This window comes from Drosophila novamexicana, unplaced genomic scaffold (genome assembly GCF_003285875.2).
Source record: "Drosophila novamexicana strain 15010-1031.04,08,12 unplaced genomic scaffold, DnovRS2.1 tig00001270-arrow-arrow-pilon, whole genome shotgun sequence".
Lineage (NCBI taxonomy): Eukaryota > Metazoa > Arthropoda > Insecta > Diptera > Drosophilidae > Drosophila > Drosophila novamexicana.
The window spans coordinates 1,311,543-1,330,523 of record NW_020824847.1 but is presented as its reverse complement, the minus strand read 5'-3'; the positions used below and the strand labels follow the sequence as shown (position 1 = coordinate 1,330,523).

General features: G+C 43.5%; 2 protein-coding genes across 6 annotated transcripts; one reads left to right on the top strand and one right to left on the bottom strand.

The window, feature by feature from the left end:
• The first annotated feature begins 309 nt into the window (after nt 1–309).
• On the top strand, nt 310–7,066 carry LOC115766841 (regulator of nonsense transcripts 1 homolog). 5 transcript variants are annotated; one of them, XM_030710883.1, is made up of 4 exons: nt 310–453; nt 824–1,393; nt 1,451–2,080; nt 2,697–5,842. In XM_030710883.1, exons 2-4 carry the CDS (start codon nt 1,226–1,228, stop codon nt 5,556–5,558), a joined length of 3,660 nt encoding a protein of 1,219 aa, XP_030566743.1. In that variant the 5' UTR covers nt 310–453; nt 824–1,225; the 3' UTR covers nt 5,559–5,842. The 5 variants fall into 5 exon arrangements, with proteins under 5 accessions (XP_030566743.1, XP_030566744.1, XP_030566747.1 ...); XM_030710884.1 differs by lacking the exon at nt 310–453 and adding an exon at nt 554–610; XM_030710887.1 differs by lacking the exon at nt 310–453 and adding an exon at nt 6,944–7,066 and having other exon boundaries at nt 617–1,393; nt 1,454–2,080; nt 2,697–5,501.
• A 2,784-nt stretch (nt 7,067–9,850) lies between these two features.
• On the bottom strand, nt 9,851–18,802 carry LOC115766828 (poly(A) RNA polymerase gld-2 homolog B). Its single transcript, XM_030710864.1, has 12 exons — nt 18,188–18,802; nt 16,219–16,325; nt 15,684–15,888; nt 15,394–15,536; nt 14,956–15,162; nt 14,083–14,244; nt 13,716–13,941; nt 13,451–13,658; nt 12,623–12,766; nt 11,462–11,771; nt 11,277–11,392; nt 9,851–11,206 (listed from the first exon to the last, which is right to left on the bottom strand). The coding sequence occupies exons 1-12, from the start codon at nt 18,800–18,802 to the stop codon at nt 10,884–10,886; spliced, it is 2,766 nt and encodes a 921-aa protein (XP_030566724.1). The 3' UTR covers nt 9,851–10,883.
• Nucleotides 18,803–18,981: the final 179 nt, after the last annotated feature.

Genomic DNA, 18,981 nt, shown 5'->3' with positions numbered 1-18,981 from the left:
GTATCGATCTATCGATTGCATCGAAACAGATCAAAGTGACCACACGTTTGAAAAGTACAAAAATCTTAATATTCTGTGTGAATGATGAAAATCTCAACAAAATACTAGAATGAAACAATTCATATGCGAACTACCAAATAGCTCGCCACGCTGATATGTTGAACAAATTGAGCGCTGGGTGGAACTGGGGAAAAAAAAAAACAAATATACTATGGTATATTTTGTTTCTAATTTTATTTTATTTTCTGGTCAATTTTGTATTGCTGGTGTCGCTTTTTATAATCAAATTTAAATACAATTTGTTTGACAGTCTATTACTCAAGAGAACGAGTTCAGTGAACAGCTCTTTTGAAGTTCACGCGCACACAAGTTCGCACGCACACATGTTAACAACAAAGAATAACTTGCTATTTCATAAGGCGCAGAGTTTTGCGCGCGGCTGTCAATAAAATTGTATGCTGGTATTTTTTTGTTGTTTTTTTTTTTTTTTTGTTTTTTTTTTTTTTTGACGTAAAAGCAGCAAACGATCATATGTAGTTGGCAAATGGCAAATGCAATGTTGTAGCAGGCGCTGCAATAATAACAGACAAACAACTAAATGTTATAAACAGTTAGGCTTGAATTTGGTTTTTGTTGCTTTTTTTTTTGTGTTTGATTGAGCAAGTGACAGTCTTCATTGAGATTCCGTCAGGAGAGCAACGTGCTGAACGCGTCTATTTGCAATTATTTGCCTCGACGACGACGAAAATATTGCACGCGCAAAACAAAACGTTCCGCAATAGACATATTGCATATTTACTAAATGTTCAATTGTGTTTAACAGATGCATGGAATTTGAATACGCGACGGCGCCTGAAAGGAATAAATAGCTAAACTGACAGCTTTGACAGTCCGGGCAAAAGAAAACGAAAAAAAAAAAAAAAAAAAAAAAACAAAAAAAAAAAAAAAAGAAACGGAAAGCGTGAGGTGAGTGCGTGCAGCCAAATCAAAAAAAAAGCAAAAGAAGAAAAAAAGTCATAAAACAAAAAGCAGACAAAATAAAGAAATTGTGGAACATTGTGTACAAATGATTAAACATTGTAACAGCATTTGGTAGCGGCAACACAACAACAACAACAACAACAGCAGCAACAACAACACACAGACACACACACACACACACACACACACACACACACACACACACACATACACAGACAGACACACAGACAGAGAAACAGTCGCTATGAGTGTGGACACGTATGCGCCGAGCTCGGCGCTCTCGTTCCTGGACATGGATGACAATGAGCTGCTGCGCGGCGCCGATACGCAGCCAACGCAATATGATTATCGTGACTTTACCATGCCGTCCACATCGCAGAGCCAGACCCAGGGCGATCAGCTGGATATGCAGGTGAGTGGCTGCCACGTGCCTGCGTGTGTATCGTATGTCATGAAATTTGGTTTGCAGCAGCGTCGTGTTAGCGTGCACAATGATATACATCCACGTCTGGGCTCGATTACCAACGATTTGGCCGATCTGCAATTCGAGGAGGAGGACGATGAGGGCGGCGGCGGCTGCGTTGGCGTCGGCGGCAACATGGCATATGTTAAGGAGCTGCCGGCACATGCCTGTAAATATTGCGGCATACACGATCCGGCCACGGTGGTCATGTGTAACAATTGCAAGAAATGGTTTTGCAATGGACGCGGCAGCACTTCCGGTTCGCACATTATCAATCATCTGGTCCGTGCCAAGCATCGCGAGGTGACCCTGCACGGTGACGGGCCGCTCGGCGAGACCATACTCGAGTGCTATTCGTGCGGAGTGCGCAATGTGTTCGTATTGGGTTTTATACCTGCCAAAGCGGATTCGGTGGTGGTGCTGCTGTGTCGCCAGCCGTGCGCCGCACAGAATTCGCTAAAGGACATGAACTGGGATCAGGAGCAGTGGAAGCCGCTCATAGCCGATCGCTGCTTTTTGCCCTGGCTGGTCAAACAGCCCACGGAGCAGGGACAGCTGCGTGCACGTCAAATTTCGGCGGCACAGATCAACAAGCTCGAGGAGCTCTGGAAGGACAATATTGAGGCAACATTTCAGGTGGGCGCCGCATGCATATACTTTGTTTTTTGTCCACATTTCAGCGCCAGCAAATGATTGGCCATGATGTGCTCAGGAATGTCAAGGATTTTGGATATTTTTGGATATTCAGTTCGCATAACAATGCCATCAACATATTGATTCCGTGAAATCTCGTGCAGCGATTAATATCGATATATTTTGTTGCCAGTGTTGCCAACTGTAGCTGAATAATGTTGAAAATGGCTGAGTTAGCCAATTGTGATAGCCGAATTAGTTGGCAATTTCAACTATTTACGGCTGACGATCGCCGAAAAAAAGCTACATTTAGCTGAAATGTCGACAACACTGTCTCAATGTTTGTGTATATATATTTATACGTTATGCGCGTTATGCTTATCATATTTATGCAATTTTCCTGTCGCATTAAGCACTTCATAATGTGCAGCAAATTATTGCGCAAATATTTAGCACTATATTTCCTCAAGTCCTTGTTTTTTTTGCCATTTATTTTTGGTATTTTATCGATGTGCGCATTCATTGTTTTGTTTACTGGTTCATTTTGGTATTAAAAAAATATCAAAATAAGTCGATAACTTTGTTAACCTATCGATATGTTAATACGATATAATTGCAGGATTTGGAAAAGCCCGGCATCGACTCGGAGCCGGCTCATGTGCTGCTGCGCTATGAGGATGGGTATCAGTACGAGAAGACTTTCGGGCCGCTGGTTCGCCTCGAGGCGGACTACGATAAGAAACTGAAGGAGTCCGCCACACAGGAGAACATTGAAGTGCGCTGGGATGTGGGCCTGAACAAAAAGACAATCGCATACTTTACGCTGGCCAAAACCGATTCGGACATGAAGCTCATGCATGGCGACGAGCTGCGTCTACGCTACGTGGGCGAGCTGTATAATCCCTGGAACGAGATTGGCCATGTTATCAAGGTTCCGGACAATTTTGGCGACGATGTTGGCCTGGAGCTAAAGTGCTCCACAAATGCTCCGGTCAAGTGTACAAGCAATTTTAGCGTGGACTTCATCTGGAAGTGCACCTCATTTGATCGCATGACACGCGCCCTGCGCAACTTTGCCATGGATCGCAATTCCGTATCGAATTACATCTATTCGCGCCTGCTGGGCCACGGACGTGCCGATGGCAGCGACGAAGTGCTCTTTCGCGGACCACAGCCCAAGCTGTACAGTGCACCGCACTTGCCGGACCTCAATCGCTCGCAGGTGTATGCCGTTAAGCATGCGCTGCAGCGTCCGCTTAGCCTGATCCAGGGACCGCCGGGCACGGGCAAGACGGTCACCTCGGCGACCATTGTCTACCAGCTGGTGAAGCAGCATGCCGGCACTGTGCTGGTGTGCGCGCCCAGCAATACGGCTGTCGATCAGCTGACCGAGAAAATCCATCGCACCAATCTGAAGGTGGTGCGCGTCTGTGCCAAGAGCCGTGAGGCGATCGATAGTCCCGTCAGCTTCCTGGCGCTGCACAATCAAATACGCAATATGGAAACCAATTCGGAGCTAAAGAAGCTGCAACAGCTCAAGGATGAGACCGGCGAGCTTAGCTCGGCGGATGAGAAACGCTATCGCAGCCTGAAGCGCGGCACCGAAAACCAATTGCTCGAGGCGGCCGATGTCATTTGTTGCACCTGTGTGGGCGCCGGTGATGTGCGTCTGTCCCGCATCAAATTCACATCGATACTGATTGACGAGTCCATGCAGTCGACGGAGCCGGAATGCATGGTGCCCGTGGTGCTTGGCGCCAAGCAATTGATACTGGTCGGCGATCATTGCCAGCTGGGTCCGGTGGTCATGTGCAAGAAGGCGGCACGCGCCGGCCTCTCGCAGAGCCTGTTTGAGCGTCTGGTGGTGCTCGGCATACGTCCGTTCCGTCTCGAGGTGCAGTATCGCATGCATCCGGAGCTGTCGCAATTTCCGTCGAATTTCTTTTACGAGGGCTCGCTGCAGAACGGCGTCTGCGCCGAGGATCGACGCCTCAAACTGGACTTCCCCTGGCCGCAGCCAGAGCGTCCGATGTTCTTTTTGGTAACGCAGGGCCAGGAGGAGATTGCCGGCTCGGGCACCTCGTTCCTCAATCGCACCGAAGCGGCCAATGTGGAGAAGATCACGACACGCTTCCTAAAGGCGGGCATCAAGCCCGAACAGATCGGCATCATAACGCCCTACGAGGGACAACGCGCCTATCTGGTCCAGTATATGCAGTATCAGGGCAGTTTGCATTCGCGTCTCTATCAGGAGATCGAGATAGCCAGCGTGGATGCGTTCCAGGGCCGTGAGAAGGACATCATCATAATGTCCTGTGTACGCTCGAACGAGCGCCAGGGCATCGGCTTCCTCAACGATCCGCGTCGCCTCAACGTGGCCCTAACACGCGCCAAATACGGCATCATCATCGTGGGCAATCCCAAAGTGCTGGCCAAACAGCAGCTATGGAATCATTTGCTCAACTTTTACAAGGATCGCAAGGTGCTTGTCGAGGGCTCGCTAAACAATCTGAAGGAATCACTCATACACTTCCAAAAGCCCAAGAAGCTGGTGAACAACATGAACATCGGCGCCCACTTCATGTCCACCATGATGGCCGATGCCAAGGAGGTGATGGTGCCCGGCTCCATATACGAGCGCAGCAGCGGCTACGGCCGCCAAATCTCCGCCAACTCGCAATCACAAACAATCAATGGCGGCCACTATGCATCCAATGCTTATGGTGGCGCCGGCGGCACCGTTGCCACCGGCGCCGGCGGCAACAACATGTCCAATGTAGCCGGCTACGGTGCCGGCAATGGCAATAACAATTACGGCAGCATGACCAATCCTGCCGGCGTTGGCGGCGGCGGTGCTGGTGGTGGCGGTGGCGTTGCCAATCCCGCCAGCTGGACGGCCAGCCATCTGCACGATTCGATTGGGTATATATCGAATGATCATGGCGCCGCCGCCTTGGGCAACATGCCGGTGCCCGTGGGCATGTTCATGAACATGAGCAATCTTCCGCCGCGTTTCTACAATCAGCATCAGCAGGCAATCATGGCCGCCAAGCAGAATCGTGCCATGCAACAGCAGCAGCAACAACAGCAGCAGCAGCAGCAGCAGCAACAACAGCAGCAGCAGCAGCAGAATCAGGCGGGCTATATGCCGCCCATTGTGGGTGGCAAGAAGAGCGGCAAGTTGTCCAAGGTGCGCGCTGGCAATGTTCATGCTGGAGCTGGCGCAGCAACAGCTGGAACAGGAACAACTGGAGCAAGTGCAGCAATCGGAGCGACTCCGTTCAGCCAACAGCCGACGGCTCTGTCGCTGCAAATGACACAGCCGAGCGGATTTGCGCTCTCCCAGCAGCCGGAATTGTCGCAGGACTTTGGCCAGATCTCGCAAATGGATGGACTGCTCTCCCAGGATGTCGCCTTCAATGTGGTAAGTCCTTACAGTCTCAATCGCAAGCACGAAGCGACTGCGCGCAAGCTCTTCTAGCGAGTGTCAAAGACAGAGAGAGAGAGAGAGAGAGAGAGAGAGAGAGAGAGTGAGAAACAGAGGGCGAGAGTGTGAAAGAGAGAGAGGGAGAGAGAGAGAGCTTGGAATCGAGAATATATATTGAAGAACTCCAAGTAAATTTACGACGAGAGACAAAGAACTTATGCAACTGTGAATACCGCAATTCACAATATTTGAAGGTATTCGGTATTCGTAACGAATGTTTCAATTATCGTGAATATATATATTATCTGAATAATATATGTAACTTCATCTATATATTGTACTAGTTAGCGAAATAAATCAACTAACGATTAATTTATGTTTAAGTCAATTCGTTATAATTCAAGTTCAACTCGTTGCTGCCAAAACTAACGAGTACTTTATCGTTATACAAGCATATTTCCAGCTCACAAAATGGAGTAATTTATTTATTTAACATTCAATTTCTTGCATTTTCGTTTGCTCTTTACCAGCGAGTAAATAGTTATTGTTGTAACGAGTAGTTTTTGGTTAAGACAATTTGCTGCTCTTTAAACAAATCATTTTCAAATCCACAAAATTGGCTGTAAATCAATTTGAATTCGTTCGCGACAAACTAACGAGTCAACTTATTTTAAGTAGAATCATTATATATTTCAATTTGATACTTTTTACTTTCTTCTAATATTTCTAAGTTATTTAAGATATGAATCATTCAGCATATTGCATGCTAAGCTTGCTGTGACGAGTGTGAATCAACTCGTTGAAAAGCAAGTTGATTAAGTTGCAGCATAGCAACGAGCCAGATATGTTAATTTGAGTCTATATGTTCACTTTATAGTGAGTAGTAGCTAATTTGAGACAAAAACTCGTTGCTCTGAGCTAACGAGTATGTCACATCCTTAAGTCAACTCGTTGAAAATCAACGAGTAGATATGTTTACGTCTTTATATATTAACTATAGCTCTGCTTTGTAGGCACGAGTAGGCAAGCACTCGTTGTTTTATACTAACGAGTATATAATATTCTTAAATCAACTCGTTAAATCTTAATTTGATTTACTTGCAGCACACCAACGAGTAAGATATGTCAATTTAAGTCTATAATTGCAATTTTAACTCTACTGTTTAGACTGCAATAGGTAATTTAGGCCGAGAACTCGTTGCTCTATGCTAACGAGTATGTCACATTCTTAACCCAACTCGTTACTAACGAGTATCATGCGAATAACATCTAATTGATTTAAATATAACTTAAACTAACGAGTAACATTTGTAAAATCTACTGGATATATTTTAAAATATTTTTTAGCTAGTTATGATTAAGAACATTTCGCTGCGATTTTGAAAGTAACGAGAGTCGTTTTCTTTTTTTTGTTCCCTTTTTCTTTTTCATATTCGCAGTCGGGCGAACGCAGTTTGAACCAATTTTCGCAACCTTACTGAGATGCTTGAGGAGGCGCGCACAATTGCAACAACAATTTACAACAACAAACACAACAAACTAAACAACAAACAAATTGTAAGAACTTTGAAGCCATCATGCAGCAGCAGCAGCAGCAGCAGCAGCAGCAGCAGCAGCGGCGGCGGCGGCGGCGGCAGCAGCGAAAGCGTCAGCGGCGGCGGCAGCAGCAGCAGCAGTTAGCAAGCGGCGATTAGACAAAAACAACAACAGCGACAGCGACAACAGCAGCAGCAGCAACAACAACAACAACAATATGAACGAGCAACAAAAGGAAGACGCAGAGGCAAGCAAAATGGAAAAAGCAGCATGGAAAAAGTCTATGAAACAGTTAAACTCGGCCACACAGAAGCGAGCAGGCAAACAGCCTAGGCACAGTTAAAGCAGAGAGCGTTAGCGACAACGAGAAAGAGCGAGCGAGAGAGAGAGAGAGAAAAAGCAATGGATGTATAGAAGCGGCATCAGTAAAAGAGAAAGAAGCAGCAGCTGCGGCGGCCACACAGGCAAAACAACACTCACACATGTGGCCAACAGATGTTAGCTGGGCACACTTTTTTTTTTTGTCTAGCTCCCAGCTTCAGCTCAGCCATGCGCAGGCTTTGAATGCAGCCAGATGGGCGAGCGGGCGAGCGGGCGACGGCGGCGGCGGAGGCGGCCAGACAGCGCCAGACGCGGACTGCGCCTGCAGATGCAATCGTTGCTGGAGACAACGTCGAGACGCCATGTTTCGTTCTTTCTTTGACACGCGAAAAAAACCAAGAGCAGAAGGTTCTAAATTGACGACGAATTAATGCGCGGAATGATGCCGCTTCAGTTACCTCCCCCTAACCCCAAACCCAGCCCTAACAAAAGTGGTATTGAGGAAAAAGGACAGCAAAACAACCTAGACCCGTTTTTGTTATTTTTTTTTTCAGAATGGAATTTTTTTTATTTTTTTTTTTTTTGTGTTTTTGTCTGGCTTATTTCGAGTTTTGGAATTTTTCCACTTAACTAAACCAACATTTTGCCACTGTTGTATTTTTCCAAGGAACGTTTTTGTTAATTGTATGCGAGTGCCATTTGTTTCTGTTTTCGAAAGTGCAAAAAAAAAAATTATATACATATATATATATATATATGCCCCACAAATATTTCCAAACATTTGAAATTGCATTGTGGCGCCCTCTAGCGGCGGCCGGAACACAATATTTTAATAATTGCAAGTGTTTGGAGATTCTTTTCTTTTTGTTGTCGGAAAACATTATTCGAACTCATTTTAAATATTGTTTAATTGAAACAATTCAAGATTTTTTAAATACCTAAATATATACAAATATATAGTTATGTGTGTGTGTATATGTTTATTAAAAAATTACCGCCCTCTGGTGGCGAGCAGTTGAAAACATATTTGACACGGCTTGAATATGGATTTCATTTATGAATTTCGACATATTTATATATTTCAATAGTCTTGGATTTACCTTAAACAAAAAGAAAAACATTGGAACATTTTTGTAAAGCTCAGCCCCCTCCCCCCTCCCCCTCAACCCTGCCAGCTAATTTGTTAACACAGACTCAAGTACAATAAAAAAAAAGAAGAAAAAAAAACTAAATAAAATATGAAAAAAAAGAACCCCAGAAAGAAAATGGATATTTCCGCACATACGTAAAAATTGTGATTATTTCCAACCAAAATTGAAAAAGAAAATAAACAAGTTCTGAATGAGTTCGGCATAAAGAATTTCATTTAATTTGTTGAACAATTTTTTAAACGAAAGTTTGCATTTTCTATTTATTTGTTGTGTGAATTAATATTATGCGACATTGGATGTGTTGTACACTGTATATGATGGTTGGGCTTTTCCAACTCTTATTAACACATTTTTCACATTTTCAGAATTCGATTTTCCAACTGTCTTAGCCAAAGCGGGAAATGCATGCACTTTTTGGCATGCTTACAATAATTGCGATCGGATAAAAGGAAAGGAAATAGAAGAGGAAACTTAACAATAACATTGACATGGGCTACGATTTGATATAATTTAAATAGCGAACATTGGACAGGAATTATATATATATATAAGTGTGTGTGTGTGTGTGTGTGTAGTTGAAAGGGTATCCAAACTCGGTGTGATTGAATTTGAATTTACAAAATGCACTGGGAAAACTTGTAGCCAAAAAGGTTTTACAATCATTATTTTTTCATTATTATTTAATTTTGATGAGTTGTTTTTTGTTTTTTTTTTTTTGATGAACATGTTTGCATTTGCGTGTGAGGTCTGTAAGAGATGCATATTATATATTATATTATATTTGGATGGATTGCTTGAATTTGTATTAAACTCTCTCAGAGATCTTTGCAATATTTTGAGTGCACAGCTATTTGTTAATATATTTTTAAATGACATTCGAATTTGCTCAAAAAAAAACAAGTAAGAGGTTCTAGTCGGGAGCTTCCGACTAGGGGATACCCTGGTCCCTCTTCTTCCAACATCAACTGCATATATATATTCTATTTTAGAAGCTATATATCAAGTTTGGTAGCTCTTATTATTTACCAAAATTGCCCTAAAAACAGGATATCGATATCGATTTTTATCGATTGCTTGAAAACGGAGTAAGTTATCGATTATCGGAAACAAACTCGATCTGCGCGGGAGCTAGGAGCATCTACATCTAATTTCAAGTCTCTAGCTCTTAAAGGTCCTGAGATCCTTGCGTTCATACATACGGACGGACGAACGGACAGACAGACGGACATGGCTAGATCGATTCGGCTATTGATGCTGATCAAGAATATATATACTTTATGGGGTCGGAGATGCTTCCTTCTGCCTGTTACATACATTTGGATTTTGCACAAATACAATATACCCTTATACCCATTTTTAATGGGTTCAGAAAAAAAAAACTTATGGCATTTCTAATCTAATATCAATAATTACATATTATACAATTAACTGCGCACGTCGTGGATACAAGCATTAATAATATTATTCTAGATAAGTTTTTACATCGACAGAGTCTCTATTCATATCACAGTTATATCTTCCTGGACTTGCCAGTGATAGATAACATCGTTTTTATATAAACAGTCTTGAACCGAATCGGCCTAGCCTTAGCTCTGAGCATAAATAGCTTGAATTTATCTAATTATCTATATAATTATCCTTAAGCCAGAAAGTTTCTTTCGAGTTATTTTTTTTTTTGGCATTTTAAACCCTTGCACGATCTATGATCTCTGATTTCTGCTATGTATTTTACATAATATGACATCAATTGAGAATTCTTGATACTCTACATAAACTGTTGGAAAGTACCTTAGCTAGGATCTTCAGACTAAGCCATAGAACTTTAAGTCCCCCATTTTCCATATATGTAGCTAGATTTTCTGCTCTACGTTTTTATGTCCTGAATCCTTTTGAAAATGGGCAATAAGAATATATTGGGTTTAAAACAAGAACTTTCAAAGTCAGACACTGATCAGCTGACATTTGCGTTTTCCGCTCATTTTCCGATGTTGCGAGTGAATTTGTTAAAATCCGTGAAATGCGTGTTTGAATTTTGAATAAATTTTGCATGTAAATCTTTGAATATAAGCTTTAAATCGGAAGTGATCTACAAGTGCCCATTTGTCAGTTGGTTGAGTTTTTCTGAACAGTGTTGAGCACGTCTGCAATGAATTGTTCTAGTGTGCACTAACAGATTAGATTATAATATACAGCTCTGACTGTTTGGGTTCTATACAAAACATAGCTAAACCTTTCTCTAGCTGAAACTAAACCTGAGATTCGTACCTAGTTTGCAGCTACAACTGACCTGTGGGTTGTATGAAATGCCTGGCGAACTGACAAGCAGGCAAATCGTCCAGAGATGCCGCACACTTTGGATGCGTCGCAATGCCTAAACCAGATGCGAGGCAGGCGGCGCCGCATAGCTGCCCGCTGTGACCAGCTTGGATGGCGCCGTCGTGGCGGAGTTGCGGGCGTGCAGCAGATGCTGATGGGCTGATGGATGATTGTTGTGGGCGGGATGCGGGTGGAGATGCAGCAGGGGCTGATGGTGCATGGGCATTGGCCGTTGGGTATAATGGATGGGCGTAAAGATGGAGGCCAAGTCCAGTGTGTGCTCCAGTCGACGCGCCGTCGTTACAAATATTGCCTTGACACGCTCGAAGGTCGCAAAGTCGTAGACGGAGCGCGCCGTATTGGACAGATCGAAGGGTTCTGGCAAATTGAAGCAGTGATCGACATCAAATTGAATTGTCAAATCGATATAGATTAGCGAACAGCTCACCTTCAATATTCAGCTCCTTCCATTGGTGCATGTCGTTCTTGGGACTCTTGGCCAGACGGCAGGCGCTGACCGGCAAAATGCCGCCGGTCCGTATCGATATGGCATTGTTCCGATAGCTGTAAGCATTATATACAAATACATATTTCTCTTGATCTTCTTCTTCTCTCTTCATTCCTCACACTCACTCAAAGTTGCTGTAGTACTTGAAGAAGCCCAACAGATGCTCGCCCAGGGTCTGTGTGTTGTGCGTCTGGTACGGCTCGATGGGCTCTATCAGATCGAGATCGAGGCATTCCTGTTGCCCCAAATTGAACTTATCGGGATACAGCGCCTGTAGGCAGGGCAGCACGTGCGGCACACAGCCATACTGCAAATAATGCAGCACCATCAGCACCAGCGAGTAGCTCGACACGGTCATCCGCTTGGCATCGTTTATATCGTGATATTGCGCCCACAGCTTCACGATGACCACAAGCGGCCGGGTGCGCCAGTCCACTGCAAAAATGGAGGTGAACACACAACAATTTTACGGTTAAAAGATACCCTGTATTTATCGATAGATAACAAACACTAATCGATACTTATCGATTTTGTACAAAAATTATCATGATCTCGATTGTGTTACGAAAAACTAAATGCGCATTTTGGTGTCAAATAAATTGTTAACTCAGAATATGCTCAAAAAGCTGAAGTTAATAATCGATATTTATCGATTTATAAAAATCAAGTGACTTATCGAACAAATTAACTTGAACTAGATAATACTAGATGATTTGGTTTCGTAAAATACAAAATCTCTGAATGTAATCGATAAAAATCGATTGTTGAAATACGGGCGATTTATCAGAAATGTTTTCTCAATCTTCAAGTGCTATATGCCGGATTTGGTGAGCAATAAATTGTTATCTCTAGATATGACAAAAAAAAGGTGGGCGCAAGTCTGGCTTACTTTTCGATAACTCATCTATTTTGAAAAAATTGACAAATTACGTATTAATCGATATTTTAAGATAGGCTGAGTTATCGATAAATACATTTTTTTAAACAGATAATTACATATTGATCGATACTTGAAGTTAGTTATCACGATTACCTGCATGAAAATCTATACACAAAAATGGGAATCTCTAGCTTTTATAGTCTCTGAGATCTGCTTGCTTAAACAAAGGAACCGCTAAGTTGATGCTGATCAAAAATATACACACAGTTTATTGGGTTGCAGATGCTGTTTCAATTAGTAAATGACTCTTGACTTCTCAGCTATGGAGTTATCTCTGACATATCAGATTTATAGTAGAACTTACTTCTCTGTGGAATTATTTGTAAAATCTTTTTTGAGTACTTACATTGCGCGTACAATTGCAGCAAATATGTGTTTTTGATGCCGACACAATTGTTATAGTTGAGATCGACTTCGATGCCGTTGATGCGATCCTTGAAGCGCAGGATCGGGACACGTGCCTCAATTAAATTGAAATCCTGAAAAGCTTCTGCAATAAGATGGGGTCATTAATAAGCATTTGATAATTGTTGCTTGAAATCAGCTAAACATACGATTAAATGTAAAGCTTTAGCAAAAAGCTTTTGTGCTATTCATGTGCTTAAAAGCTACAGCAGTTGAGAATGTGACACAATAACAAAGCAATCTAATGTAGTAAAGCTTTTTGGACTAGCTTTCAATGTGCTTTCAAGCTTGACAAATTGGGTATATTACAAACGAAATGTTTAACAAGAACTACAAGAGCTTTTCTAGCATTTCATGAGCTTTAAGAGTAATTTACAAAGAGTTATTTAAAATCAAAGAGCTTTAAGTAAAAGCTTCTTGGACAAGCTTTCAATGTGCTTTCAGAAGAAATGTTTAACAAGAGCTACAAGAGCTTTTCTAGCATGCCATGAGCTTTAAGAGTAATTTACAAATTCTTATATAGAATCGAAGAGCTTTTTAGCATTTAGTGAGCTTTAGAGTAAAAGCTTCTTGGACTAGCTTTTAAAGGAAATGTTTAACAAGAACTACAAGATCTTTTCTAGCATGTCATGAGCTTTAAGAGTAAGTTACAAATACTAATTAGATTTAAATAGCTTTTCAGTATTAAGTGAGCTTTAAAGCGCGTTAAGCAGAGATTAATCGTAGGCTTAAGCTGGACTAGTCATGCGCTAACTTGTGTGGCACTTGCCCATTTCCTTGAGGACAGCATTGAACAGATTGAGTATCATGAGTGCCTCGGCGCGCAGCTCGTTGTGATAATGATGCTGCTGCTGCTGCTGTTGCTGATGCGTTTGCTGCTCCGGCAACAGGCACATATCGATGTCCGAGGAGTCCGTGCCAAAGCCGGTAATGGTCGAGCCGACCAAACAGATGCGATAGCGCGAGAACATCAGCTGCTATAAGTATAAATATGTTAAGCGTTTGAGCACAGCATTTGTTTACGCCACACTCACATTTATGCCGATGAACAGATAGCGCCACAGACGCATCTTCAGCTTGAACTTGGCATGCGTCTGCTGCGCGCCACGAAACCGTTTCCATATGTCCAGCGACAGATTGTCGTATTTGCAATGGCAGATCAGCTGCTCCGGCTGTATGGTCAGCTCCACGTTGCGTGCATGGTCCAGATAGCGATCCGGCGGCAAGATCAGCTCATACCAGGATGCCGGCCAGGATGCGCTGCCGCCGCAACCGCAATTGGGCCCACAATAATGCGGATATGCCCCGCCCACGGGCAGATTGTGTGTGCCCGCTATCGGCGGCGGTGGCGGCGGCGGCGGCGCTGCTGGTGCCGGCGGCGGCGGTATACCAAACGGTAACAATGCATGCAAGCCATTTGCCATGCCGGCCACATGCGGCGATCCTCCCAGATGTGGCGACAGCTGTTGACTCGGCGCGGGCACGTTGCTCGCGACGGTGCCAGTGCCCGTGCCCGTGGCTGGCGGCGTCGGCGACACGGACAACAGCTCCGACGACGTCAATCTGCGTGGGATAAATATTAGAGGCAATTATCAAGTAACCAAATGTGTAATATTTTTGTTGGGAGATCTCTCGTCGCGCCCATTAAGTATATCTTTATACATAGTCCTGATCAGCATTAACAACCATGTCTGTCCTCCGGATTTATAAACTCCTCGATCTCGAGAATTGTAAGTGTTCGAATCTTAAAATTTGGAATGCAGTTCAAGTTTCTTGCAAATCATCGATCACTTATCTTGTTACCATGAAATCGATAACGATTTTTATCGATATTCTGTTCTCGGAGCTTAAGAGTGTTACAGATCTAGAATTTAGTATGTAGACTCTCGCATAGCTCCGGAATGAGGAAAGGCTATCTCCTAGTCTGGGTTTAGGGTATCTCCCAGTCGGGCACTCCCGACTTAATTTATTTTGTATAGGGTATACGAGAATCTTAGTTTTCAATTTACAATCATTGGCTTCAAAACGCCGTGATATAGGCTCAAAAAACTTGGGCTAAGCATCGATAATTATCGATGCAGACAGAGTATACAGGGTATATACTCTATTATTTTATATGAACTGTAAGAAAGATGCGACAAACGAGACTTAAATTGTCTTTGGGATCAAGAACTTATATATGCATAGGGTATTCTAACTGGGCATGTTTAACAATACAACTACAGGGTATGCCGGGTATACTAAAGCTTATATAATATATTGTGCAACACCCACCGACTGCGACTGCTCCATTGCGACTCGCTTGCCAGCGAGCACGTGGACGAGGCGGGCGAGACGGCGCGATGCGAGGGAATGCGACTGTGCCCGGATCCGCTGGAAATGCTGCTCGGACTTGGACCAAAAGCGGCCGCCGGATAGCATGGCGAATTGGCATGTGACCAGGCGGCGGCGGCGGCGGCATTGTTATAGCCATCGCCAAAGCTAAAGAAGAGTTGCTGCTGTGCTTTGTTTGGGAACAACTGTTGCTGTTGCTGTTGCTGCTGTTGTTGTTGTTGTTGTTGTTGTTGTTGTTGTTGTTGTTGTTGTTGTTGTTGTTGTTGTTGGTGCAGCATGAAAGGCAGCGCTGCGAAGCTGGGACTGGGCACAGTCATCAGGCCGGAGAGTTCCACGTTCTTGTTGTTGCTGTTGCTGCTGTTGCTGTTGGCCGTGCTGCTGGCTGCTGCCGCTGTTATTGCCTCGTCCAATTGCGCGCAGCTTATCATGTTTGTGGGCGTGGTAGCCACCGCCTCCGGCGTCAGTGCCGCAGGCGATAATATGCCTGGCGCCAACATGGCCAATTGCAGCGCTGGCGGCGGCTGCAAAAACATGTTGCGATTGGCTGCAGCTGCAACAGTTGCTGCTGCTGTCTTTGCAGCTGTTGTTGCTGCTGGCATGGACTTTGCTGCAACAGTTGCTGCTGCTGTCACTGCTGCTGCTGCTGCTGCCGACGGCTGCACATCTACGTCCACATTCACATAGGTTAGATTATAGAAATTCTGATGCTCGGCGCTTGTGGGCGTGCCACTGCCAGACATAAGCTGATGATAATGTTGCTGCTGCTGTTGCAGCTGATAGTAGCCGCTCTTGCCGGCAACATGATTGATTTGAGCAGCAACACCGCCAGCGACAGCAACATTTTGCATGCGCCGATGTGCGCCATTATAATTGCTGACGGGCACAATTTCAATTGAATTCTGTGCAGCTGTTGCTGGCGTGCAGCTGCTGCTGCTGCTGCTGTTGCCGTTGTTGCTGTTGATGTAGTGCAGCTTCTTGTTGCGGCGAAAGTGCGTGTTGTGCATGTGATTGTTGTGATGTTGCTGCTGTGCATGATGTGTGTGCGTATGCTGCTGTTGTTGATAGTTGTTGTTGTTGTGGTGGTTGTTGTTGTTGTTGTTGTTGTTGTTGTTGTAGCTGTAGTTGCCGTTGCGATAACGCTGCTGATAAGCGCCCGATTGCTGCTGTTGCTTGTGTTGCTGTTGTTGCTGCTGTTGCTGCTGCTGCTGTTGCTGCTGTTGCTGGTTGGCCTTGTCCGCATCGGGCAGCAGCTCCTTTTGCAGAAACGAGGCAATTGTCAGCTGCTTCGGCTGCGAATAATAATATTGATAATAATGCGGCTGCTGCTGATCTCCTGTTGCTCCTCCGGCTCCCGATGATGTTGGTGCGGCTGCTGCTGCTGTTGCTGCCAGAGCCAGCTCCGTTTCCTTTTGCGTGGCCAGCGCCGCCTCCAGCTGCTGCTGTAGCAAGCGTGTGAAATACTTAAGTGAATGTTAATAGTAAAGCAATCAAAAAGTTAACTAACTTTGGTATTCCAAAGAGCTGAATATGCTTGCAGATATTGTATGCCGTGCAATGCCGGGTAATTTCTATTAGTGTAGGTTAAGGGATCGAGCTGCCCTTGAATTTAAGCAGAACTTGGCGTTAAATACACAAAACGATTTCGATTAAACTTGCTTTTTGATCATTATTAAGTTGATCCGTGCAATGCCGGGTAATTTCATTAAGAGTAAGTTTAGGGCTCTAGCTCTCGTGTATTTGGAATAGCTTTGTTTTCGCCTCAAGTTGGCGTTGAATTCAAACATTTACACTTATATTTTCAACATTATTAATTTGAGCCATGCAACGCCGGGTAATTTCTTTACGAGTATCATTAAGTATCGAAAATACAATTGATTATTGCTTAATGCTATAAGCTTTCGGCTAGTTAAACCTATCAAAGTGTCTTTAAGCTCGGACTTAGTTAATTTCGATTTCCTTAGAATCTGCAAGTATATATAATATGGGTAATTCCAGGGCAAATCGCGAAAGGGAACAATATTAAAGAAAAAAATGTAACTTTCAGTTTTGATAAATTAAGCTTTGATTAGTTCTTTTGATGGCAATACTTTTAGTGCAAGCCATGGTAACTTTTTGAATGGAAGATTATGGGAAAAATCGTTTAACGGTTCGAACCCAAACTTTGCCTTGACTGGGTCTTCATTTTAATGAAAGTTATCAATTTTCTTTTAAATACAACTGCCCGCTTCACTGAAAATATTGAACGCTGTAAATATTTTCATAGAGAAAATGCGGGCTACATTTGAGCTCAACCCAAAACTGGACGCTTCCAAATCTAAAGTTTTGGGGGTCAAGGTTTGCTCTGGGTTCGAGACAAGACGTTCTTTTTTAAGCAAGTACGATTCGCTTTGATTTAAGATTAAAGATTTCTAGTTCAGGGTTCGAACCAGTTCGGTTTAAAGGTTTTAAAGGCATCTGCCAAATATTGCTCGAGTTTCTTAATTGCAATGGAGTTTTTTATATTAACTTGAATATACTATGCTTAAGAATTGAGAACAGTTTAAATTAATATTTTCTAAACAAAACTCGAGTATTATTTGGACTTCTGTTCAAGTTAGCTTCTGTAATTCTAACATGATTCTAGAATTCTCACAATTTTCCAATTCTATAAGTTAACCAAACTTCAACTTAAACAAGACTTTGCTAGCATGAATGGAACCATTTTAGCCTGGAATTTGTACCCTTATGCATTAGATTAAGGACTTTGTTTTAACAGTTAGCTCACTTCCTTCTGCTGCATTGTGGGCTGCTGTGGATAACTCGTCTTCCAGAAGCACAACGGTTGTTGTCTCGACCTCTGCGTCTTGTTGCTGTTGTCCGTTTGTTGTTGCTGTTGTTGTTGTTGTGCCAATGCGTTTGCTGTTGGTTGTTGCTTTGTTGTTGCTGCTGCTGCTGCTGTTGATGCTGCTGCTGTTGCCAATGTTGTTGATGTGCTCTGTTGTTGCTGCTGTTGGCGGTCATCATTGTTGCTGCTGTTGTTGCTGTTGTTGTTGGCTGTCGGCGTTGTTGATGACTCGGAGCAGCTGTGATAAAACGCCGACGAGCTGCTCGATTCCGCCGAAGATGACAGCGAGTTGCGTTTCTTGGTGTTGTTGTTGTTGTTAGCTTTTTGTTGCTGCTTTGTGACAGCATTGTTGTTGCTGTTGTTGTTGCTGTCGTTGCTGCTGTCGTTGCTGCTGTTGCTGCTGCTGTTGTTGTTGCTGTCGTTGCTGTGCTTGCAGCTGATTTCTTCAATAATATTTTGATTTTTCATCACGTTGTTGTTGTTGTTGTTAGACAGCTTTGTTGCTGCTGCTGCTGCTGTCGCTTGTTGTTGCTGCTGCTGCTGCTGTTGGTTGCAATTGTAGCTGTTGCTGCCAAAATATTTCTTGCGCGTAAAGTTGTGCATATTGTTGTTGTAGTGCACCTGTTGTTGTTGTTGTTGTGGCTGTTGTTGTTGTTGCTGCTGCTGCTGCTGTTGCTGGCGCTTGACATGTTTATTGTCCGCGTTGCTGCTGTTGCTGTTGTTGCTGCTGCTGCTGCTGCTGTTGTTGTATTTGGTTTGCCGCACCACGTTGTTGGCCTTGTTGTTGTATTTGTTGAACTTGACCTGGGCGCTACAACGATATTCGCGTTGTTGTTGTTGTTGCTGTTGCGTTGTTGTTGTTGCTGTCGTTGTTGCAGCAGCAGCAGCAGCCGCCGTCTCCGCTGCGCCGACAACAGCAACATTTGTGGCAAAGATCTTCATTTCTGCTCGGCTCGTGTACATAGGAAGCATTCGGATTTGTAGTATTATTATTTGTTGGGCCGCGCTTTGAGTTTGTGTATAAAAAATGGCTCAAAGCAGATGATGTCGCTTACGTTTAAAGTAAAACTATATTAATTAATTAAATTTTTTTTTTAAAACTTTTTATGTTAATTTTTTTATTTTAATTTTTTTTTTATTTT